We start from the raw sequence: 26,472 nt of genomic DNA, 5'->3' as shown, positions 1-26,472 counted from the left end.
CTTGCTCAAGACAAAAATCTAGATAAGTCATGTATCAATGAGTAAGGAGCTCCCCTCCATTATTTTGAAATGACAGGTATTCATGGCTACTGAATTGGGGAAAGTTGCTGGCAAAACATTGGCTATGAATTTTGAAAGTTATTAATAAATAGATTAACATGAATTAAATCAAGAAAATTCCAGACACAGTGACATACTTTTAAAGGTGTGAGAGTTAAAAGGGAGATGGTTCTGCCCCATTTCTATAAAGAAATTAGAGCAAATCACCTAGGAAATATTTAGACAAACACAAGTTACTGTGTAAAAACAACATGGTTGTAAGCAAATGAGAGACTTTATAAATGAGAGGAAAATAGCCCATCTTAATGCTAGATATCTAGGCTACAGTAAAGCATCTGATTCTCATTCCAAAATTAGGCTAACTAAGTTTGGAGAACAATCTTATTCTGTTTACAAAAGATGGGCCCTACTCAAAAACAGTGTTCACTTTAAAACACATTTATTCCAGTAGAATTGCTCTCAGATCCAGGATGGGGGAAGGCAGAGGGGAAGGAAAGAACATGAATTGTGTAACCATGGAAAAACATTTTTAAAATAAATTAACTAATTTAATTGAATTTTTTTAAAAAAAATTTAAGTGTTCCCTTAACAGCTTGTTAAAAATTATCCCAGAAGAATCTTGAATACCAAAAACATTACTCATTTTTGATGGATTTGCTTAGCAAATTCTTATTAACAGTTCAAATGACAGCAACTGAAATAAAAATGATAAATGAGTAGAAATAGTTAAAAATAAGAGGAAGTTCAATAGGATCAAATATGAATAGTAGCATATATAGTAAAGGAAAAGGCATTAATAGTATATGCACAGATCACATGGGATAAAGATGTAAGTTGGTACAAATGTAGCTGAAAAAGATCTGGAAATAATGCTTAATGTCAACTCTTGTACCAAGATTTAAAAAAAAAATCAACTTCACACAATCAAGACAGGAAAGCAAGGTTACATGGAATTTTCCCAGAAAAATTTTTAAAATTTAAAATAAAAAGATTTTTTTAAAAAGACTGAGCTCTAATAATGTAATATGGTCACAGATTAAAAACAAAACAAAAAATAAATCTGATATGATCTTTAGGTTCCACTAAATGAAAAGGAAATGGGGAAACGGGGGTTAGGAAAGGAACAAGCATTTATTAAGTACCTACTTTGTGTCATCAATTTGACAAATGGATATCTCATTTGACCCTTGCAACACTTCTACACTATTATTATTCTCATTTTACAGCTTATGAAACACAGGCAGCCAGAGGTTAGAGCTAAAGTCCTAAACAGTATAAGTAGTATCTGGGGCTGGAATTGAACCATTTCTTCTTGACTCAAAGCCCAGTCCTCTTTTTCTTGTATCTGCAAGAGTTTCCAGGAATAAAGAGGTGGCATTGTAAAAATAAAATTAATATATAATGATAACTTTAAAATATTATGGTAAGATTTATAGGTAATCCCTAGAAAATGAAACCACATGCCATGCTAGCTTAGGCTGTTCAAACAGCCCGTTGTTCCCTTCGGCCACCATGCTGTCACAGGAAGGAAAGAACTGGGAATGCCAGCCCCTCAATTTTATCCTTTTGTCTACGTCAGTTCGTAAGGACAGGAAGCCAGTGGGCTCATGGGAAATGTAGTTCAAGACCCCAAAATTTCCCATAACACAGCAATCTACCCATGTCAGACAAAATCTGGGATGCTACATTCAATTATGGGTGTCATGTTTTAGGAAAGAAAAGGACACGCCAGAGACTGTCTAGAAAAGGGAAGACAGTTTGGGAAAGAAAGGCTTTGAGTGTATGCCCCCATGAGGTCAGCTGAACGATCCAGGGCCCCTGAGGCTGGAGGGTAACAGGATAGACATCTTCAAGAATTTCCAGATACTCAGCTTATTCTGTTCAGCTCCAGGGCAGAATCAAGACCAACAACAAGTGGATCTGCCAATAGGTAGACCTAGGACCAATGTCAGGAAGTTCTTAACAATTAGAACTTATCTAAAAGCAGAATAGGTTGCTTGGAAAGAGAATAAGTGTCCCCATCACAGGAGGTCTTCCAGCAGAGGTGACATGGGGCCTATTGGGTTTCTTTTTCAGTTTCAATTGGGCTAGAAAGCCTGAGGTACCTGCCATTCTATCGTGTTTATAATACTGTGATCCTCAAGGAGACTATAATTTTTTAAAGAAGATGAAGTGGGGACAGAGCCAAGATGGCGGCTTAGTAACAGCATAACCTTAAAACAGCACCTCAAAATTATTAAAGTCCCAGAACGAACAAGGAGAAAGAGTGAGGGGTGGGGTTTCCCTGCAGAAAACAACTCGAAATGTCAATTTCATGGGATAAGGGGGAGCCAGCGGAATGCTGGCTGACCACCCCCCACCTAATGCATGAGCCTGGGATCCAACTTTGGGATTCCAGGACTCAGAATAAGCCAACAGCAGAGCACCTACACTCACCCCTTGAAATCTCAAACCCTGGTACCAGTCCACAGTGAGGCCCCAAAGTTGGAAGAATAACCCTTCTTCATAAGGTCCCTCGGCAAAAACTAGAAACTAGAATCTAGAAACTAGATTCCAAGTTTTAAGAATGATGTGGATAGTGGGAAGCCAGGTGACTCAGGTGAGAGCCAGGCCTAGAGAACGGAGATCCTGGGCTCAAATCTGACTTCTGGCACTTCCTAGCTGTATGACTCTGGACAAATAACTTAACACCAATTGCCTAGTCTTTACCATTTTTCTGCCTTGAAATCCATACCAATATCAATTCTAAGAAAGGATTTAAAAAAACACCACTACAGAAATGCTATTTATTATGATGTTATTATAAGAAGCATATTGTAGATAAATTGGAAGAGATCCTGGGAAGACCAACCAAATAGGATTAACAGAACAGAAAAGCAGGCCTATGACAAAACTGGTATTAATTTTAGAAAAAGTCAATGACAAGAGCAGCTAGGAAGCACACACAGAAGATAGAGTACAAGGCCTGGAATGCAGAGGTCATAGGTTCAAATCTGGCCTCTGACACTTCTTAGCTGTATGATCCTGGGCAAATCACTTAACCCCTTATTGTCTAGCCCTTACTGCTCTTCTGCCTTGGAACCCATTCTAACACAAAAGGTAAAAGTAACCACTCTAAGACAGGGTATCCCACAAAGTTGGGAGAATAACCCTTCCTCATAAGGTCCCTAGGCAAAATATTTTATTCATAGATCACAGACTTGGAAACAGAAGGTAAGAGTTAAAAAAAAAAAAAGTTAAGTGATTAAAGAACTATAGAAAGGGTTATCTTATCCCAAAGAAAATGTCAACCAGGTGTTTTCCATTGCCATTAGAAACAGACAAAAGCAAGACTACCATACTGAGCTAGACATGAGGACAGTGATGAGAGGTTATGGCCTCTTCTTTCCCTAGAAAGGGTGAAGCCACAGAGCAAAACCAGTGAGGGGAGGGAAGGCACAATTGCCAAGCCTGCCTGGATTTGCCTTGGCAGAGAATATAGGATGGCCTGAGCAGGATAGGGCCAACAGAAAGAGAGCAACACCACAAATCATCAGTAGAAATAACTGAGCAATAATGATGAAGACAATAAGTAACAAAGCTCACATCCTCTCTTATGGCAGAGATAGAGAAATAAGATTACATACAATGTCAGCCAAAATCTCTGTACAAGATTATTTTGGTTCTCTTTGTATGAGAGCTCAGTGATAGGAAATGATACTGACAAAAGGCATCAACACAGTTTATTTTTAAAAACTAATGATGCTAACCAGATTAGTTACCATGGATATGGCTAGGAGAGAATTCTTTTCAAAACAAGGTATAGAGGTAATCACAAAAGATAAACCAGATAATTCTGATTACATGAAAGCTTTGCCAAAATCAAAGATAGGAAAGAAAAGGTATGAACTGAGAAAAATATTTGCATCAAAACTGATAAAGGTCTGCCAGGAAAGATATATAAAGAACCAATGCAAATATATAACCATGAGCCATTGCCCAATTTGGACAAATAATCAAAGAATATAAACACAAAATTAAAATAATTATAAACTATTAAAAAATATATGAACTGGGGGCAGCTGGGTAGCTCAGTGGATTGAGAGTCAGGCCTAGAGACGGGAGATCCTAGGTTCAAATCCGGCCTCAGACATTTCCCAGCTGTTGTGTAAATAGAATTAGCTCTAGTCCATTCTATAGTCAAAAGTCTACCTACCTGAGATGAGGTCATTCCCACCTCCCTTAGTGGGGAGGGGAGGGGAGTTACCCACACGTGACAATAAGTAACAAATCAAGAACAAGGGACGGCCCTTGTAGAGACTGCCATTTGTCCGCTTGAATTAGTGGTGGACCCACAGGAAGTGACGAAAGACTTCAAGTATGTTGGTTACTTCCTATGGAGGCAGTTCCCGCTCTGAACTTGGTGCTGAAGGATCTCCTGAGACCATAGACTGCTTACACTCTGTATTGTCATGTGGGTAAGTTAGGCTGACTTCCTTGGCCTAGCTGGGCCGCTTCCAAACTCTGCCTTAAGTAGGCACTAGCCTATCTGGTTGCTGGGCCTTGTGGCTTGCAGCCTTATTTAGCCTTTTAACCTTCTCTCTCGTCCAGGCCTCTGCAGGCCTGGACTAGCCTCTCCCTTTCTCTTTATTCCCATACCTTTACCTTCCTAATTGTAAATAAAGTGCCTTAACCCAATGCTGACCTGGGTCTGATTTAATTACAGAATCAATCTGAACTGTTGATTCCTGGCGGCCACATTTTAAATTCATATCTATAAATTACCTAAAATCTCCCTCTTACATTGTGTGACCCTGGGCAAGTCACTTGACCCCCCATTGTCCACCCTTACCACTCTTCCACCTAGGAGCCAATACACAGAAGTTAAGGGTTAAAAAATAAATAAATAAAATGGAAAATATATATATATATATATATGAACTGCTTCTCCAAATACTAATAAAATGAGAAATTTAAGTTAAATCAACTCCAATGTTTTATCTCACATCTAGCAAACTGACAAAGATAACAAAATATTGAAATAATCAAGGTTGGAGGGGTTGTAGAAAGATATTCATACTAAGAAAGTACTAGTAAAGCTATAAATTAGTCCATCCATTTGTAAAGTCATTTTTAAAGCTATATGGAATTATGCTAAAATAGTAAATCAAAGACCAAATCTCCAAGGATTTCAAAGGTCTAAAGAAAGACCTTAGATACACCAAAACATTTGTAGTAACTTTTTTTTTATAGTAACATTTTTTTGTCATAGCAAACAACTAGTAATAACATTGATGCCCAATGGGGAGAGGCTAAAGACACACGGACCCTCCGGCAGGCTACTGCAGTCATCCAGGCATGAGGCGAGCACTAAAATGGAGGCACTGTCACAGAAGAGATGTTATAAAGGTGAAATCAACAGACCTTAGCAGCAGACCAGATATAAGAGGGGAAACGCAGAGATCTGCAAATCCTCAGCACAGGGAAGATAATTAGGTCAATGGGAGCTGATGAAAGGAAGAGGTATAGAGGGAGAAGAAGAGGGCCACCTACAGTTAGAGGGCATGATCTAGAAGAGGATGCTACAAAGAGGAGAAGAAACAGTCAGGCAGGTGAGAGGAGAACCAGGACAGAGAGCATCCTGACAAAGAGAAAAGAGAGTGCCAAGAAGAGGGTGATAAATAGCGTCAAGGAGAATGAGGACTGGGAAAAGGCCGTCGGATGAGACAGCTAAGAGATCACTGGTAACTCTGGAGAGAGAGAGCAGTTTGGGTGGAATGAGGAGGTCAGAATCTCCATTGTAAGGAGAGAAGATGGAGGCACCTATTGGAGAAAGGCCTTTTCAAGGCCTTTAGCTACAAAAGGCAGAAACAACAGGATGGATGGAGAGATTGAGTGAATGTTTTTAAAGGGAGACATGGACCTGTAAGGAAAGGAACCAGCAGACAGAGATTAGAAATAAATGATAACGTGGGGATGATAGAGGGGCAATCTGTTGGCAAAGATGAAAAGGAATCAAATCACCTGATCTAGTGAGATAGGGGTGAAGGAGGAGAGAATAGCAGAAGGGATCTGAGTGATATAAGATAAGGAAGAGGGGAAAAAAGGGAGCTTTCTATGAATTTTTTTCCTGTAAAATTATGAGGCAAGATGCTTGGCTGAGAGGGAGGGCCATGAGAAGTTTGAGGAGGAAATGAAAAGGTCTGAAAGAGCTGCTGTGGAAAGTGGGATAGTGAATTGATAAGGGAAGTATGGCAGGATGGTCCAGCAATAGCAGTGAGGGTCCAGATGAGATTCTGAACATAAATGGTTGTGTGATTTTCTCCACCTCCAATCAGCAGTGTACGTATGGAAAACATTCATTTAACAGTTATGGGCAGGATCAAAGGTATAACCATTTTTGTGTGTGACTGAAGTGAAATAGAGAAGGCAGTCACAGGAAGTTAATTAATTCTGTGGAACCGAATGGTTAGGATGTTTGAGGGAGAGTCAAATATGTATGCTGAAGTCTCCTAGAGGAGGAGGAAAAATTCTGACTCAGGTATCAAACTCAGTTGAGGAAGAAGGAGGAATGACTAGAGGACAACACCACCTGGGATTTTGACTGGGTGGTTAAATAGTGAGTGACCCAAGGAAGGAAAGAGAATCTGGAGAGACAACGGAAAGCAAAGACTCATACGACTCTCCACCTCATCCAGCAAATTGAGGGGAAGGAGTGGTCAGGCCTGGAAAGGGTGATCAAGGCAGCCTGTGTCATCAGGAAGGAGCCACGTGTCAGCAGCAGCTTGAAGATGAAGGAAGTGGGAGATGAAAAGATTTGGGATGAAGGGAAATTTGTTGCCTATGGATAGGCATGAGAAAAGGCACAGTTGGGAGGGTTGAGGGAAAGAGAATAAGGAAGTGGATGATGGAGTTTAGATGATGATCAACAAGGGTTCTAGGTAACTGAAATTAGTAGAGTATAACTATATGTGAGAATGTTCATCTGTGAGTGGAAAGTTGTGCTCCTCTTTTCAGGAAGTTGGAAATGGGGCTGGACACAAGTGGAGCACATGATGGAAGGCAGATGGTCAGAGGGAAGGCCCTCTTGCTGCTCTTCCTCCTGAAGGCTGGAGATTCGCAGGAAATTGCTCAGCAGTAGATGGAAGTTCCAGTCCCCATTGAAGGGACAGGTGTAGGAGGAAATGGAAGGTCTGTGAGCCTTTTTGCACCAGGGGTTCCCTCCACATCAGGCCAGCAGAGGGAGATAAAGGTTTTCTTGTGCTGGTACAGATGGAAGTCCCTCTGATGGCCCCCAGCAGCAGGAGATGAATTGTGTGTGGTCAAAGGGAAGTCTCCATAAGTTCATGGCCAAAGAAGGGAGCACACAAATTACCTGACGCAAGGATAGCTTAATTCCTGCCTTTGTCTCTGTCCCTTCACCAGCTCCAACCTCCCTCAGCCCAGTGACTGTCATATACCCAGGCATAAACACCTCTTGATTGACTGACAAAGAATATTCCTGGAAAAAAAATTGCAATGTGCTGTTCCCCTCAGCAGAGGGTGCTTCTGTGCATCGAATCTTAGAAATGAGTTCAACTCGCTATTTGACAAAAACTGTTCAGAAAATTAGAAATGGTATAGAAGAAACCAACACCAAATACCAAGATAAGGTCAATGTGGGTACATGATCTAAACATACATAAAGGGTGATAGTGTAAATCAGAAGTGCATGGAATAGTTTACCTGTCAGATCTATGAAAAAGGGAAGAATTTAGGACCAAACAAGAGATAGAGAGCATTACAAAATGTAAAATGGATAATTCTGATTGCATTAAAAAGATTTTGTACAAACAAAACAAAGGCAACCAAAATTAGAAGGAAAGCAAAAAGCTAGGGGAAAATTTTTTTAAGTATCTCTGATAAAGGTCTAATCTCTCAAATGTCTAGAGAAAAAATCAAATTTATAAAAATAAAATCATTCTCCAACTGATACTTGGTCAAAGGATATGAACAAGCACTTTTCAGGTGAAGAAATCAAAACCACCTATAGTCATGTGAAAAAATGTTCGAAATCCCTCGTTTAGAGAAATGTAAACTAAAACTGAAGTACTACTTCACAACTGTTAGATTGGCCAATATATATGACAGAAAAGGAAAATATTGGAGGGGATGTGAGAAAATTGGGGCACAAAAATACTGTTGGTAAAGTGATCTGATCTGGCGTGCAATTTGGAACTATCCTCAAAGAACTTTAAAACTGGGCAAACCCTTTGATCCATCAATATCATTACTAGATCTATAGCCCAAAGAGAGTAAAGGGGGGGGGGGGGACAACAACTATTTGTATAAAAATATTTATTGCAGCTTTTTGTGGTGACAAAGAATTAGAAATTGAGAGGTTGTCCATTAATTGGGGAATGGCTAAACCCAGTTATGTCAAATGATTATGATAGAACACTATTGTGTTATAAGAAATAAGCAGGATGATTTCAGAAAAATCTGAACTTATATGAACTGATGCAAAGTGAAGGAGCAGAACCAGAAAAAACATTGTACACGGCGACAGCAATGTTTTTTGATAAACAACTGTGAATGGCCTAGTTGTTCTCAGTAATGAAGTGATCAAAGATCAGAGACTCATGATGAAAAATGCCATCCATTCTCTGAGTAGGAACTGATGGAGTCTGAATGCAGACTGAAACATAATACTTTTCACTTTCTTTCAACTTCCTTTTTCTTCTTCCCTTGCGATCTCTTCCACAAAATGACTAATGTGGAAAAGTGTTTTACATGATTGCATATGTAAAATCTATCAGATTGCTTACCATTTCAGGTAGAAGGGAGACATGGGGGGGGGGAGGAAGAAGGAGGATAGAAAGGAGGGAGAGAATTTGGAACTTAAAAAAAAGATGTTAAAAAATGTATTTTTAAATGGTTTCAATTATCACCCTCTACCTCCTAAAAAGGGTTCTCAAAGGAATCCATATAGTGAGGCTTCTTGTTAACCTTGGAGATAATCTAGTTCAACATGTTTCAGACCCAAAAGAGTTAAGAGTCCAAAGTTGTATGAGTTGACCCCAAATCCAGCTCCTTCCATAGGCTGTCCTTAAACTAGTAGTACAGATCAGACAACATTAAGCATGGCACCAAGGAGTGTTAAGGGAGACAGAAAGGAGGCCGGATGACTTATTCATGCTTCCAAGTTTTTAACCCACCACAACCTAGACCAGTGTTGCAGAAGGTTTTTAAGTTATCATATCCAAATTGAAACTTCAAGCTGCCTGTGAGCTCATGGAATTATCCCAGAGAACGGAGAGAGGAAGTGCTTGCTTTGGGTGGCTGGACAGAGGGGGTGGGGCCTGCAAAAAATGTCCTAGGACATTGGGAAGAGGGGGAACAGAGCAGCTCCCCAGAGTGCCAATACTTTGCCAACCCTGACCTAGACATTCAACTCCTTTTCTCAAATGTTTAGTTCCTTCTTTATTCATTAACCTTTGATCTTCCACATCTATGCTCTTTCACTGAGCCTTTCTAAATCCTTAGTTTTGTTTTAAATTATAAGTCTGCCTGTTTTCTTTCCCTAAGTTTTTTTTTTTTACCCCACTAGAATAAAATTTTAGCCAAAGAAATACCCAAGCCAACTAGAAACTTGAACTTTTCTTATCTGAATCCACTTAACAAGCCCTGCTCCCGATCCCCTTGTCTCTGTCAACCATTTTCCCAGACACTCAGGCTTGAAAACAAGGAGTCATCTTTGCCTTCTTTCTCAATCAATCTATCAACACATATTAAGTCCTCCTCATTCACTTAGATTTGTGTTGTTTCAAAAGATCATCTTCCCAAGTTGTTGAGCCCCTTCTACCCTTCTCATTCATCTTGCATACAGATAAGTCACTCTTCCTTAAACACTGCCTTTCTTATGTTACTTTTTCAGTTCAAAAAACCATCAGTGGCTCCCTAATTCCTTTCAGCACAATTTTAATCTAAACCCCATTTCCTGACAGATAGGCAGAGAGACCCCTTGTTTCCCACTCCTACATTGCCCTTTCTGTTTCAAATGATCACCTCTCCTATCTGAGGACTACTGCTTTCCAAACCACTGCTCATACTATACTTCTGACCTTTCATTTTTCTTCTATCTAGCCAAACCTTTCCCAGTTGTAGATCATGCCCATTTTATCTAGTCCCACCTACTTGTTTCCTTTGACTACTCTGGACTTTAACTTTTCCTCTAAATTCCTGTTATACTAATATTTTATACCATCCAACCTATTGTTTAATTACCTGTCACCATATGCTGTTGTTTCATATGTTATTTTGTCTCTATCAAAACTCTTATTTCTTCTACATACACATAAAAACTTATGGTTGCTTAGCTTTGACATTCCCTGTTTAAGCCTGAGTTGGATGCCAACTACAATATGCCAACTCACCCATGAGATGAGGAGAAGAAAGTGCCATGGTCCCATAGTAGGAGAATGGACCTGTCTCAAACTTCATGTTCTCCTTCCCAGCTTCCACTTCTACCTTTCCCTGAAAGGACATGGGTATGAGGGCTACAATAAAAGAAAAGAGTAAAACAAGACCAGAAAAAAGAGGAAAGGCAAAAAGAAGGGGAATAAATTTGATTCCATCTAGCTAAAATGAAGACTACTTTTAGAACCTAAAAGGGTCAAGGGTTGGAAGTACATAGGATAAGACTAAGGATAAGACAGTGGGGCAACAAGAAACCCAGATAGGGGACAGGAGGGAGTGAGATCAAGCATCACAAAGCTGCCTGTGAGATGAAAAGGGAAGCTTACCTGTAATATGAGGACAAAGTAGTCAGTAACTTTGTTTCGCATATAGAGGTAATTCCGGGCAGAATATCTACGTTTTTCATCAAGCTTCAGGTTTTGAATGACACCAGGATACTTTAGCATGCGAAGGAGGATTTTCTCAGATATTATTGAGGAAGAGAATTGGGGCAACTCTATGGAAGACATGAGAGAAAGCTATTTCATAACAGTGTGAATCCCCTTCTCTTGGCAGTTCTTTATAGAAACCTCCAGAATGAGGCATCCTGTTTAACACAGTCTACATCTGAAAGTACTGGAACTGGCCTCACCCTCCCTTTAGACCCTTATCAGAGATGGCTCAAGATCCCAAGAACCTGCCTCCCATTACTGATAAGGGGAAAGGCTATTTAATCCTGAACTCTCAAAGGATTCTGACAGGGAAACTACAGTAGAAGGAAGGATGAGGGAATTAATTTGGAGGTATGGAGAACAGAATTGGGGAAGGGAGAGGGTGGAACAGGAGCATAAGGGAACAAAGGACTCCCTGAGGTAAGGGTAAGAAGCCAACAATGTCTCATTATTTTGTCAGCAATTTTCTAGGGAAGCGATAAGAGAGTACATAGTAAGGGAAGCAAAACAAAGAGGACACCTTATAAATTCAAGGGAGGAATATAGGCCTGGTCATGGGAGGCTAAAATATTACATGAGTGTGAGAACATGTATCTTATATGCACAGGCACTAATAGGATGGTAAATACTCTTTCCTTTTACATGGCTTTGTATGGGGCTACCCAAAGCCATTTGTCACCAAGGGACATTCATACCATTTCCTGACTGAAGCCAACTTTATCTCCTCCCCAGTAAATCTTGCACTGGGTACCATTCTCATTATGGTTCCTCATGATCTTTACCATCTAACTAAAGATTCTTGCAGTGAATGTAGAAGAGAGATATTTCCCTAAATTGCAAACAACCTACAATCCTAGGGAGAAATCAAATTTTATCCTTTCCAGAGGCAAATATACTGTCCTTAACCCTTCACATATTTTTTACCCCATTATGTACTTACTCCAAGATCACGGAGGTGGCTAAAGGCTAAATTTTTGTTGTTATTTTATCGCCATCTGTTTTCCTTGGAAATTCTACCTTATATTTCAGAAATTAATACCCTCCCCTCTGTATCCCACCGCTCCTTCCTTCCTCATGGGCTCACCAGTCAATAGGAATCGGTGAGCAGCCAGAAGCAGCTGAGGTGAGATTTTCACCATCAGCTCATTGTCAGCATCCTTGAAAGCTGAGAAATCTCGCTTGTTCCTGGCATGGCTTACACGTTTCCTGCTCCGGTTGTCAGCTGCAAGAGAAGAGGTTTGGGTTCAGGTTATCCTGATAGTCTTTTTACCATGAATTGTCCCGAATAGAAAGGAATTTGTTCTTCTCATGTTCTGACCCACTCTCAATTGAGGCCCAATGAGCTCTATGCCAATTCATTGTCCCAAGGCTATGGCTACTTTATGAAAATAGGAGGAAATGTGTAATAATGCCCTCGGCCAGTTGAACTTGCAATTCACTGAACCCTAAAGGGCTGGCCCTTATCAGTCTTCTGATACTGAGTATTGATTCTAAGACAGAAGGCAAAAGTTAAAAAATAAATTTTAAAAGGCTAGGGTGTGGGGGGTGGTGAGAACTTTTAGAGATCTGTTTTGAGGGTGGAAAAAAGGGAAATGGTGAGCCTTACTGTACATGTCCGACTCGTCCAGAATCTCCGATTTGATGATCTCCTCAATGACATCCTCCAGAGTCACCAATCCTACGACTTCATAAAAAGGGTCACCCTCCCCCTCGCTGTTCACCTTCTGCACAATGGCCAGATGTGACTTCCCTAGGGAACAAGACAGTGAATCAGAGGAGAAAGAAATAACCAGGACCAAAGGCTAAGCCTACCTGCCAGGCCACAGATTTCCCTCCAAAAGAAATCTCTCCTTTGAGGGAGCATTTATTTGTAGAGAAGAACATGTAGGCTTAACTAGAACAGACAGAGTCACCTAGAAGAAAAGTTTCTGTCCCAATGAGTGACTCAATTAAATAATCAACAAGCATTTATTTGGCGCCTATTAAGATACTATGCTGGGCATTAGCAATACAAATACAAAAGTAAGATAGTTTGTACCCTTCAAGGAGCTGACATTCTACCAGGAAGATACATTTTGGGGGGGCGGGGTTGGGGTGTGAGTGAAATTCAGCCATTTTCATGTTTTGTTCTCCTAAGCACACATAGCACACTGAGAACTAGTGATGAAAGGCAGGCACTATGCTGAAGACCTTATTTGTGCTTAGACCTGCCCTGTGTACACAATGTGCAGACATTCATTCATTTAATAGGAACTTATTAAGCACCAACTATGAGCCAGGTACTAGTCTGGGGGCAGGGATACAAGAGTCACCTCTAGATTCTCTTGGACTAGATGCCCATGAGCAAGGTAAAAAGGAGACACAGTTCCAAATATCCCTGTCTTCACTTTCCACACATCATTTTCCCACGGCACATACACAGTTGCATACTGATGCCCATTAGATAGCCCAAGACACATTTTCTTAGTTCCCAAAACAACTAAGAAATTAGCCCAGGCTGTAATTAGACCACTGAGGGGTTGCTATTAGGGAGGGGGCTGTCCACTTCACATAACCAGAGCAGGCTATGAACCAGAGGAGCCCGCAAATGACCAGGGCTGTGGAAGGCTGCTTAGCTCCCCAGCTCAGGCTTCTGAGAGCAGGCAGAGGCTTGTCTCTGAAACATTTCTCACTCTTTAGCCCTTCGTCCGTTTGTAGGGCAGAGAAAGTTCATTTTTCTAGTTGACCCAGAACACTGGGGAGGGAAAACAGATAAGGACTGGCCTAATCCCCAAATGAGACTGTGTAAACTGCACCCATACAAGAAGAGGACTTGTCCCAGCATTCCAACCTATCCAGTGAGAATCATCTGTGCTTTTCTCATAAGTTTGCCACAGAGGTCCAGCCAGAAAGCTATAGGCCTTCCTTAATTTGTCACAGCACCAAGAGAATACCAGTGTCAAGTCTGTGGTGAAGACAATTTGATGACAACAATCTAATCATGTTCATTATGGATTTTTCTAAATTTCCCAAGTCAACAAAGCCCAGCCAGCCCCTAGATACTAGAACTAACTTGCCAACTGCACCCTCTGAGCTCCCTACCAAGACTTAGTATATATGTGCTGGCAGCAACTTACACAAATATCTAGCCATATTCTTGATAGTTTAGCTCTAATGTATCCAACCCATTTCATTATGCTATTATTCTCCTCACTCTCTCAGGTCCAAGAAGACTGATACATGGCAGTCTGATGACTCAACTAAACCTTTGCTTTAGTCATTCCCCAAACCCACTAACTCCTTACCTCTGCCTCAATGAATCCCTCCAAAATATAATTCAAACACCCCCTCCTTCTACAAGGTGCCCAATTGCTCTTCTCCCTCAATAACTGCCTTGTAATTAACTTCCTTACATTTCTTCCTTATTTGTTCTGAATATACTTACTCATACTCAATTGATTGATACGTGTCTTCCACAACAGAATATAAGTTCCTTGAGAACAGAGATTGTTATATTTGTTTTGTCTTGTCATCCCAATGCCTTGCACATAGTAAGTGCTTAATAAATGCTCACTGATGAATTGGGAGAAATTTTCTAACTCATTTTTTATGGCATACAAAGTCACACAGCAAGGTAGCAACAAATGAGGGGCTGTAAAGAACTGGAAATCAAGAAGGTGGGGTGAGAGAGCTAAACAATTTATAGTATTTGAATGTAACAATACTATTGTGCCATTAGGTATAATGATGAGGGTGGTTTCAGAGAAACCTGGGAAAGCTTGCTGAACTAATGCACAGCGAAATGAACAGAACCAATAGATCAACTATATAATAACAACCAAGTCATAAGAATTCTGATCAAATAAATAACCAATCATGATTCCATACTGGTGAAGTAGTCCCCTGACAAAAAGGGGATAGACTTAGGGTACAGAAGTGAAACATAGGTGATTTTTTTAATTAATTTTTTTGAGCCATAGTTTTCGGACACATGCCATGTGGAATTTTGCTTTGTTTCCCTATGCATATTTGTTCCACAGATTTTTTGATGGTGAGGGTAGGATGCAGAAAGAAAATAGATAATAAATGAAAGCTCTAAAATTTAATTTTTAAAAAAGAGGGTGTTGTCTCTCTCAATCTGCCATCATCACTACCTCCTGCTAATAAGGGAGGGGTCCCCAAAAAGAAAAAGAAACTCAGGGCCTGAGAAGCTAGGTAGGATAAGAGAACTGAGAAAAGCAGGTAATTTCTCTCATAGTCTGCTAAACTGAGCCAATCCGCTAAAAAGTAAAAGTCTGGGAAAGTGGGGGAGGGGCAGGTGGGGAGTCCCTCATCAGTGGCTCCAGAGACAGCTTAGTTTTCTTGTTTTGTTTTGTTTTTCATATATATTTTACATCTGGGTGGGACCTCAGAGGCTATCTAGACATTCTATGTAAGAAGAAACTAGGTGGGGGTGGAGGGAATGAGATGACTTGCCCAAGGCCCCACAAGGTTGTTAAATGGCAGATCTGTGTGGTTCTGTAATTAAAGCCCAGGTTTCTGTTCTTTTCTTCTATACCATACTAAAATCTTTTCTTCTGTTTATGGTTTTGACTTTGTTGACAGTTTCTCCCTTTCCCAAACTAAAGCTTGTTTGTCCCATTTCCAGCCCCAGGAAATCTTTGGGTCTGGTGACCTTGGTGGGCCCTTTTCCCTCAGGAAGGGGGTTTTCCTACTTAGTGGCATGTCCTTTAGGGAGGGAATGATCTTTCTTATCCTAGGACCTAGAGCTAGACTTGATCCCTGAGCCTCAATAATCTTCGATACTTCATCCCCCACCCCAGCCACACAGACTCTTGGGGAGACATACACCAGGACAAACAAACAATTTTAAAATTGAGTTGGGTCTCTGGCTAAAGCGCTGATTTCAGCTTTAATGACAATAATTATACCCTATGAAGTTGAAATGAGCTAATTCTTTTTGTGGGATCATTTTGTTGTCCTCAGCCATTCTGCTTTCTCTTTGGTCCATGTGGTATGCTGCATGGAAAGTCAGATTGGAGTCAGGAAGACTTGGGTTCAAATTCTCCCTGGACAGTTAGTTATTGGCTGTGGGATCTTCTGAGTCCCTTCATCTCTCCAAATTTCCCCAACTGTTAAACAAGGAGGTTGGCCTAGAAGGACTAGGAGGTACATTCCAGCTCTAAACCCAAGTCCCTGAGTATCCTCTGGAAAGGCCTCCTCTCCAATGGGGATTCACTCCAGAACACTGCCCCCCTCACACACCTCCCCGTGGCACAGATACTGCATCAATGGACAATGGCTAAAGTGGGGAGTGCACTTTAGGCACCCCCGTGCTGCACATCCAAGCCTGCTTTTCACAATCAGATTTCATTACACTCAGTAAGGGAGAACATTAGAGCTGAAGGGAAACAAGCCATGTCATTCAACCTTCTCAGGGGTAATCCCGGACATCCGGTGCACTTTATCTACATTATCTTATGTAAGCCCATAGCTATGACATGGACATTACAAGGATTATTAGCCCCATTTTGCAGGTAAGGAAACTGAAGCTCACAGAGGTAAGGTTATTTCCCTGGAGTTAGACAGCAGATAAGTGTGAGAGGTGTGATTTGAATACAAGTTTTGCCAACCTCCAAGGCAGTACTCTTATCTACCATACTACCTTGTCCCCAAAGCCCAGAGCCATAAGCAGACAGAGCCTAGTTGTCCCAGACCTGTCTAGTCAGTCCTCTTTCTGTTATACCACAATTACCTCCTCTAAGTTTCATCACAAACATCTGGTCAAATAACATCCTCGTGAAGGAGAGGAATGATGAACAAAATATAAGTGTGGTAAGACTAGAAGTAGAATTTGTACAAATCCTGGCACTGACATCCATTACTCAGCAAAAGTATGAAATATGTGGTATTATTCAAGTCTTTAATGAATATAATTGTAAAACTATAATAAGAATGGTAATTTTAGTGAGTTTATTAGCCCATTTTAATTACGTAGTCTTTTGTGTCTTAGTTTTCCACTTAATATATGAAGTGGAAAATAATCCTAGGAGCAGCTAGGTAACACAGTGGTTAGAAGCCCAGGCCTGGCCTCAATAGGGTCTAAATTCAAAAATGGCCTCAAGACACTTCCTAGATGTGTGCCCGTAGGCAAGTCACTTAATCCCAATTGCCTAGCAACAAAGGCTCTTTTGCCTAGGAATCAACCCACAGGTAAGGGTTAAAAAGAGTAAGGGTTAAAAAAAAAAAAAAAAAAAAAAAAAGAAGAAGAAGAAGAAGAATTACTACAATCCCACAGCCAATTCCACAGAGCTAGGAAAATACTCCCTTCCTCATTAGGCCCCTAGCCAAAGTATTTTATTCATAGGATCACAGACTTAAGAGTAGGAAACTAGAAGTCATTTATCCAACTGTAAGGGGATTTGCCCCAAGTCACAGAGATAAGATTTAAAACCCAGCCTTTGGACTCCAAATCCTACCCTCTCCACTGTATCACAGAGGCAGTTAGCCCACCCAATTTAAAAGCTCCAGAAGAAAGGGAAAGAAGAAAAGGAGGAAATCAGATCAAAGGATGAAATTCCCAGCTTTCTGACCAGACAGCATTAGAGCTGGAAAGGAGCTCAGAAGCCAAGTAGTGATCAAAGGATGAAATTCCCAGCTTTCTGACCAGACTTAGCATTAGAGCTGGAAAGGAGCTCAGAAGCCATGTTCAACCCCTTCATTTTGCAGATGAGGAAACAGAGACCCAGGGAGGTAAAATCACCTTTCCAAGGCCACTCAAGGGTAGAAAGCATCAGAGGTGGGAACCTGAACTCTGACAGGTCCTGCTCTCCAGCCCTCTCCCCCAACCCCAGTGTCCAATATCTCATAATGACTCAGTCTGCTAGTCTTCCTTTTCTTGCCAGAATTGAGGGACTGTAAAGGGTAAGAAACAGAAACAAAAGAGGTTAACCAGAACTGGCTTGATCAGTTTGAAATATCCCAGGCTTTCTCATCCCATAAAATAAAACTCTGCAACCTCTACCCCAGATACTTTGGGAGAAGGTGTGGTGAACCATTCCTGATGGTCCCTGTTTCCTGCCTAGTTATTGTCCCAGCCCCTTTCCCCATAAAATCTTTTATAAATAGTCAATGGATGGAAAGGAAATTATCAGATACTGGGTTCAAAGTCCACAATATCTCTGGGAGGGCCCTACCCACTTCCCTCCATCTCTCCTGGGTATGAAAGGAATAGGTATATCTCAACCCTTACCATGTTCTTGATTCCCTGGCACATCCCTGCCTGGCCCTGGAGACCATTATGGCATCTCAGATCCCTTTGTTCAATTTCTGACTTTGCCCTTGCCTGGCTAGGACATCAAAGTAAGTCCTATTTGGGTTACCCCAGTGAGGGGGGTAAGAAGAAGGGTAAAGGTTTCCAACCTCTGGCATATTTCTTTCGAGCGTGCACTAGAGATTTTTATTGAATTTTCATTAATTAAATAAAGCAATAAATAAATAATTGTGAAAATAAATTGTGAAAATTAAATAATAAAAAGTATTTTTGTTAAACTAAAGAAACTTTAAAATTAGTTTTAAAAATTAATTAAACTTTGAAATGGAGCACAAAATACCTGAATACACTCAGCATACCCTGTACTCTCACCAATGATTGCAAACCAGCCCCTAGAGGGACTGGACCAGATCTGTGCTTTAACTAACTCCCCTAAGAAATGATGAACCTGAAGAGGTTATCAGTCCCTGTGGAAGGAAGACATGGCAACAACCAGAGTATAAAAGCTCAAACATATGAAGTAGGAAGGCTCATTCTACTTTCTGAGGACTTTTCCCTCCTTTTCCTTACCACCTTCTTCTCTCTAGCTCATGGAGAGGATTAAACTGGCTAACTCCAAGGCTATTAATAGGCACTGACCTCAACCCGCAGGAGGACAGGCAGGCAAGAGAGGGCAAGGCTGGGAGGTCCATCTCAGAGAGAAACAGGCTCCCCACAAGGAGGCAGAAGCAGCCTAGAGGGTGGAGGGGGCCCAAAGAAAGGAGAACTTGGGCTCTTCCTCTTTTTATTGCTCCTTTTCTCAACTTTCTGGCCTCTCTCTGGATCTCTTAGGCTATTCCTCAGGTTGGTTTCGATGTGAGTCTGCAAACAAAGCCCAATCCATATTCTCCTGGGCTTTCCGGAGAGAAAGCATTTCGGTTGCTAAGGAAAAGAATCAACTAGCAAGAACCTAGAGCAGCAGCTGGACAAGTGTTTAGAGAGTGCTTAGTAAAGGTCTGGACTGAAACATAAATCCATAGTCACTCCTCTTCCCCAGGTTCCCCTCCCAGCCAAAGCTCGGGAAAACCCCTTTGGGGCTGGCCTTGACCCCTTGACCTGACATCACCAGGAAATGCAGGAATCCCAACACAAGAAAAATTCAAAGACAATCCCAGAGAGTGCCTACAGCAGGCAATCATGACTCCAAAGGCAGCCCAAAGCTCTGATCCTCCAAGTTGGCCAATTATGTCTGTCTATTGGTGGCCTTGTGAGCTGTAATCAAAGACCTTAGAATCACTAGTTCCGAGAGAAGTGTGCCTGGCACTACAGAAGCCTGGAGGCAGGTCTCTCCCACCCCCAAGCCCCACCAGGGATCTGGAGGAAAAATCCAAAGGAGGCAGGTTATTTCTGGACAAAAAAAGTCTTTTAACAGAAGATTGTCCCTTTTAGCTCCACAAGAGTCAAGGAGGGTTTAAGAACAAAATCCTTACAACTGAGATGGGGGAAGAGAAATAGGGGCATCTTTTTCATTTTTATTTATATACTAAGGACCTAGGCAAGTCCACAGGAAAAGAAAAGCAGTGGAGAAGTTACCTTTCCCCTATTATTCACTTTAAATCATTTTTTGATTTTCCCGAGCTTTGGGGGGGGGGGGGGGTGGAAGGGAACCTGGGGAAGAGGAGTGACTATGGATTTATGTTTCAGTCCAAACCTTTACTAAGCACTCTCTAAACACTTGTCCAGCTGCTGCTCTAGGTTCTTGCTAGTTGATTCTTTTCCTTAGCAACAGAAATGCTTTCTTTCCAGAAAGCCTAGGAGAATCTTAAAATCATTTTCATAAATACCACACACCTGTATTATATCAGTTCTATGTTAAAGCTAATTAAGGGAAAGAGAAAAAGGCAAGAATTTAAAAGGAAGGAAACACCAAGAGAAGAAAAAGGGAAGGACAAAAGCACTCAGATGCAGATTCATCAATATAAAAAGAGAATAGCATCTAAGAAAATACACTAGGACAACACAGAAATAGAAATATATACGCACATAGACAGATAGATAGATATAGAAAAACTGATAAGAATCAAAGTCAAATGGCTGAATTGGATTCCTAGCCTCCAGTCTCCCCTCTTGATCAATCAATAAATCAGTGAAACATTTAATTAAGCACCTATTATGTGTCAGGCACAGGACTAGGCCCTGTTTGACTCATCCAAAATCATCTTCCTCACTTTCACTCACTGCTGGGCTCACAAATCTTTGTGGCTCTCTCATGGCCTCCAGGACTCCAAACTCCTCAGCTGGACACTTAGCTAAGGCCACCATGATCTGGCTATAACCTACTTCACACAACCTGCAGTCCAGTGAAGCCTGGACTACAGTCATCTGTACTCTAACTTGTATGCTTCATTTATCATCACTGGGCATTTGGCAAAAATTGTCACTTCCTTCCTTGGAATGCTCCTCTAGCTCCAACTTTGGGAATTTTTTTCTTTCTTCAAGGCTCAGATCAAGCTGCCTCCTTTGGGAAAACTTTCCTGATCTTTCTAATTGTTGATTCTCTCTCCCTCCTCACATTTCCCACCCCCACCCTCCCCTAGAATACTTGGAGGGGTAGTTAGGTGGCTCAGTGCTTAGAGAGCCAGGCCTGGAAACACGGGAGATCTTTGGTTCAAATTTAGCCTCAGACACTTCCTAACTAACTATGATACCCTGGGCAAGTCACTTAACCATTATTGCTTAGTTCTTTCCACTCTTCTTCGTGGAATGATATTAATCCTAAAAAAGAAGGTAAGGGTTTAAAAAATGTCTTTAATTTTTTTAATATATGGATTTCTTCCTTACTACACTCTGTCCCAAACTGGTAGGTATTTATCTTGTGTATTTGCGATCTCCCTCCAGAAATCTTTCTGAGGGTAGATACTATTTCATTTTTGTTTTTGTATCTCCAGCACAGTGCTAGCACACTGTCTGTGTTTAGAAAATGTTTGTTAACTTGAACTGAGTTTCACATGGTCTGCATTTTTGTGGCCTTTTAGCCAGTATGTATAATGGATAGAACACTGGACTTAGTGGTCTAACTTCCAAAGCCACTGGGGACATTTACTGTCTATGTAACCCTAAGCAAGTCACTTGAACTCTCAGATTTCCTGGATTCTTCATTGGTTAAAGGAGAATAATACCATTTGCACTGAACAGTGGCCAGGAAAAGCTTGACAAAGGTTTCAATCCAACACAACTGTAAATTACTATCATTATTACCACCTCCAAAAGCTTTTAAAGCTCTGCAACATTTTAGTAACTACAGGCACAAAGGGAGGTGCCACAAATGGTAATTAATACCAAAGGAAATCAAGCCAAAGGCAAAATCTAGACAGGGTCAGGTCCACATGCTGAGGCTATCAATATGGGGGGATGAAGAGGGGCGTTCCTTTTTTCCCAACCAGAATCCTGGATAAGGAATCTGAAGAACAAAATGGACCACATTTCCTAACCCAACAATTAGCTGCAGGGTCAGACAATGGATACTCCTCCTATAGAATAAATTTTCTTTTTCTGAAGGGCTGCATAGTGACTATACGTATGAAAGACTTTAGGGGAAAAAATTGCTTTAGACAGCAAAGCTCAAGCCCTGAATAAGGAAGAGATTTGGGTACACCATAAACATTTTCCATTAATGTAAATCTTAAGAAATACAAGACCACTCCAAAGAGATAATAAGGAAAAATACTTGTACAAAAATATTTATAGCCGCGCTCTTTGTAGTGGCAAAAAATTGGAAAATGAGCTGATGCCTTTCAATTGGGGAATGGCTGAACAAATTGTGGTATCTGTTGGTTATGGAATACTATTGTGCTCAAAGGAATAATGAACTGGAGGAATTCCATGTGACCTCCAAGAATTGATGCAGAGTGAAAGGAGCAGAACCAGAACATTGTACACAGAGACCGATACACTATGGTACAATCAAATGTAATGGACTTCTGTACTAACAGCAATGCAATGATCCAGGACAATTCTGAGGGACCTATGAGAAAGTCAGCAATCCACACCCAGAGTAAGAACTGTGGGAGTAGAAACACCGAAGAAAAACATTCTAAGCAATCACCTCAATGCAAATATTTATAATATGGAAATAGGTTTTGATCATGACATATGTAAAACCCAGTGGAATTACTCTTTGGCTGCTGGGCGGGGGGAGGGAAGGGGAGAGGAGGAGGAGAGGGAAAGAACATGAATCATGTAACCATGGAAAAATATTCTAAATCAATTAATTAAATAAAATTTTTCAAGTTCCGAGGAAAACAAAATAAAAATAAAAATAAAATAAAATGCATAGCACAGTTAAAAAAAGGAAAAAAAATACAAGGTCATAAAGCTCTGGTCTATTTGGGGATAATAACACAGATATGGGAGCATGGCCTGATTTTAAAGCTTAGTCTCTCAAAGGAAACTTAGACTGATGCTGGGGCTTGGGGAGTTCCTCTCAAAAAGATCTTTAACCTAAAAGGCAATCCCTCAGAGAGGCAGTCCGATTATAAGGGAAAGTGGTTTGATGAAGGGCAAGGATTATACTATGTACAATGGGAAAATATTTTAATTGAAATCTAGCCAGTTGCCTGGGGCTCTCCAGAAGCCAGTCTGACCTTCTTTCATTTTTTCTTGTAACCAGTAAATAAACCCTTAGGGGACAGGAAAACCAGACTAACTCCTCTGGAGGAAACCCTTAGGATCCAGAGTTTGTTTACACCAAGCTTCAAACCATTCCCAGGACTGATGCAAGACAGAGTCACACCCCTTTCCCTCTAGCTCTTTTCCCTCTCCCTGTCCCTACCCTCCCAAGGAAACAAGAAACCAGTCATTCTGAAATCAAGAGTGAGAAAACTAAAGTGTGTTCAAATGGTTGGGCCTACCCATTGCTCAGCTATTATGGCCCAGGCCTCTGAGGCCTCTGCCTGTCTTCTGTCCACATGTGGTTCAACTCCCAGCTATCTGCTAGGAAAACAGGAAAGGAAAATTCAGTGGAGTGCTCCAAAGAAGCAATGCCTGTAGAATTCCCAACTACAGCCCTAAACCTCCACTGGTTTCTAACAAGAATGGGGCCTCCTAAAGCACATATACTAAACATGAGAAGAGTAGACACTCAACTATTTTGTTGGTGATGGATAAAGCCACCTCCCTGCTAATTTATAATAGTTTGAAGTTTGCAATTTCTAACACTTGAATTAAATTTAATTCTGGTTAGCTTCCTCAACTGTAAAATGGATATTGCTACAAGCAGTCTCTTTTTGGTTCCCTTTGCAATTTGGGATAGGAACAAAATCAGAAAGTAGGAGTTAGCTGGTAAAGTGGCTGCCAGTCTGACAGGAGTAAAAAGGTACTATTTATGTCCCAAATAAAAAGAACTTTTGTTATTTTATGCAAGAGAAACTGAATGAAGAGTCATGTAGAGAGAGGGAGGGAAAATCTGTGGATTGCCAGTATAACCACAGGTACCAAATACTGTCAAAACTTCTCCAGAAAGATCCCCAGCAGTAGGATGGACTCCTGGTGGTGAATTTACAAGGAAATATTTTACAAGGAGATAGAATAATAAATAGCACAAACCCCAACAGACCTGAAGAACGGCAAGCTGTATCACTGGAGAGAGTACCCATAGAGGGAAGATCAAAATATAATCAATTTAAATCTGGAAGAGACTTTAAAGCCCATTTAGTACAACCCCTCTATTTTTTTTACTGATGAGGAAACCAAAGACCAGAAAAATGGGTTAGCTTTCATGAAGTTCACACAAAGGCTAGGATTCCAATCTAGATTCTCTCATTCAAAATCCAGCACTCTTTCTCCTCTGTCAAAGAAAATGTTCAATGAGATCCATCAAATATCAAAATATACAGTTTGGAGAAAGTGAACAAGATGCTATTGTCTTGCTATGTTCTTTCTACTGCCTTAAAACATTTCCCTCAAAAGGAGAAAGGGGACTGTCACCTCCAAAGCAAGGCAAACAGGTCTCTAGAGAACATAGCCACAGGCTTAGATATCACTTATTGATCAGATCACAAACTCGTCACAAACTGAGTTTGTAATATTACACTTAATAGTCAATATAGCCAGTACTACTATTAGCTTTTTGTGGCTACCCCAATAAAGTTCAGTCCCCATTTTTCACTTGGGTTTGGGCTCTTCTTTCTATTTTAATCTTTTGACATCTTTAGTCTTTTCTCACAATCTAAGAGTTGGAAACATCCCTGGAGGTCATCAATCCAATCTCACAATACTTAAGAACATTAGAGGCCTTTCCTTTTAATGAGATAAAGTTGGCCTCAATGAAACATCTAGTTTTGCAGGCTAAAGCTATATAGAACAATTGTACTTCAATATAGGGTTGGGCTCCACACTTCCATGTCTGAGTTTTCTTATGTTGGGAAGATGAACTCTAGGTTCCTTCCTCTAGCATTCTTCCTTGGTATGAAATATTTCAGGGTTGCTATCATTCATTCTTCATGACACAAATATGTATATTAAGTGGATTCCATTTAATAAAGATATTGTGCCTACTATATATGCAAGGGACTGGGCTCGGGCACTGGGGATACAAATACAAAAGTGAGACAATCCCTGACTTTAAAAAACTTTCTTCTGGGGAATTAAGACATGTATATGAATAAACTTGATAGAGAATAGAATGTAATAGAATAAAAGGACAAGGATGGATAAACTATCTAGATGGGGGCAGCTGGGTTGTTCAGTGGATTGAGAGCCAGGCCCAAAGATGGGAGGGTCCTGGGTTCAAATCTGACCTCAGACACTTCCTAGCTGTGTAACCCTGGGCAAGTCACTTAACCTCCCTTGCTTAGCCCTTACCTCTCTTCTGCCTTGGAACCAATACACAGTATTGATTCTAAGATGGAAGGGAAAGTTTAAAAAAAAAAACTATCTAGATATATTGATCTACAAAAACTTAAGGTAAATTTCCCCAACACTGAGTTGGGAGCTATCTGGAAAGGCTCAATTGGAAATTCTTAGGATTTCAGCATAGGCTGTACTATTTACAACTTGAATGGCCTTTGGAAAAATCATTTAACTTTTTATAGAATGGGAAGGGGAAAGGTTGGACCACATGAACTCTAAAGGCCCTTTTAAAACTTACTAAGCATATATATATGCTTAGTAAGTTAGTAAGGAAGCCATGTATATATATATATATATATATATATACATACATGATTTCCTGTCCCTCACCATTCCTAGCTGCCTTACTCTGAACACACTTTAACCAGATCTCTAGGGTGGTGCCCAGAACTGAACACAGTATTCTAATACAATATAATGTAACCTAGCCCAGCATTCGCCCTTTTTATGACTGTATTGCCTCTTACCCCATCTTTATTGTTGTTATACAACATTGTTCCTCCACTGACATTCTTCAATGAGGCCTGACTCATCATGCAAGGAAGGTGTCACTGGGTTCCTGACAGCTAGGTCAGCAGCCAAGCCCTAGGCCCTGGCAGAGCCTCATGATAACTGACCATCTGCTGGCCCAAGGACTAGCCTGGCTAACTTTGCAATTTACCAACCTGGCAGCAAAAGCAACTTTTTTTTTAAAAGCCTGGGTCTCCTTATTGTGCCCATGCAAGAAGTGAAGGGACTATTTACTGGGCCAATCTGACTTTGTCGTTGATTTGTAGGGTGATATAGAAGGCAAAGTTAAATTTTCAGAGGTAGCTAAGATAATGAATGACAGAAGCAAGACTCATGGTAATAGATTGGACTGTGATCAATGAATCCATGATTGTTTATGATCCTAGTGCGATGAAATTTCGTAGGCATAAATGTCCTTGGCGTTTAATTTCAAATATCAATTGAACAAGGACTGGAAGAGACTGGTGTCTATAAAAAAGATCTGGAGTTATTAGGTGCTATAAGCGTACTGACAGAAAATTGACAGCTGCAGAAAGAAAAAAAATTATACTTTAAGGAATTATGATTTCATTAGTGAGGATTTTTTTTCTACTAGTGAAGATTGTGATTGCTTTATAATTTAATAGATTAAAAATAATAGATCGCTTTCCAAATCTGGGCTTAAAAGGACCTTCAAATTTGACCTCAGACACTAGCTATGTGACCCTGCAGAAGTCACTTAACCCCAGCTGCCTAGCCCTTATCACTCTTCTGCCTTAGGTTACTTAGTATCTACTCTAAGACAAAAAAGAATTGCCTTTGATGCCTGGCCTGTAATCTCTGCTGCCCTGGTGGGAGGCTGGTTTGGAGACTGATTGGGTACCTGCACCAAGTCTAGCATTAATATAGGGACCC

General features: G+C 40.7%; 1 protein-coding gene across 1 annotated transcript in view; it reads right to left on the bottom strand.

Moving 5' to 3' along the window:
* The window catches only part of CNNM4 (cyclin and CBS domain divalent metal cation transport mediator 4), a 54,380-nt gene that overhangs the window by 13,051 nt on the left and 14,857 nt on the right, over positions 1–26,472 (bottom strand). Inside the window, exons 2-5 of the mRNA XM_044659608.1 lie at positions 12,535–12,678; positions 12,013–12,150; positions 10,824–10,993; positions 10,455–10,554 (exon numbers count right to left, since the gene is read on the bottom strand). Coding sequence (XP_044515543.1) covers positions 10,455–10,554; positions 10,824–10,993; positions 12,013–12,150; positions 12,535–12,678 — 552 coding nt within the window. The remainder of the gene's footprint in view (positions 1–10,454; positions 10,555–10,823; positions 10,994–12,012; positions 12,151–12,534; positions 12,679–26,472) is intronic.

This window comes from Gracilinanus agilis, chromosome 2 (genome assembly GCF_016433145.1).
Source record: "Gracilinanus agilis isolate LMUSP501 chromosome 2, AgileGrace, whole genome shotgun sequence".
NCBI classification, from domain to species: Eukaryota; Metazoa; Chordata; class Mammalia; order Didelphimorphia; family Didelphidae; genus Gracilinanus; species Gracilinanus agilis.
This window is presented reverse-complemented; position numbering and strand designations above follow the sequence as displayed.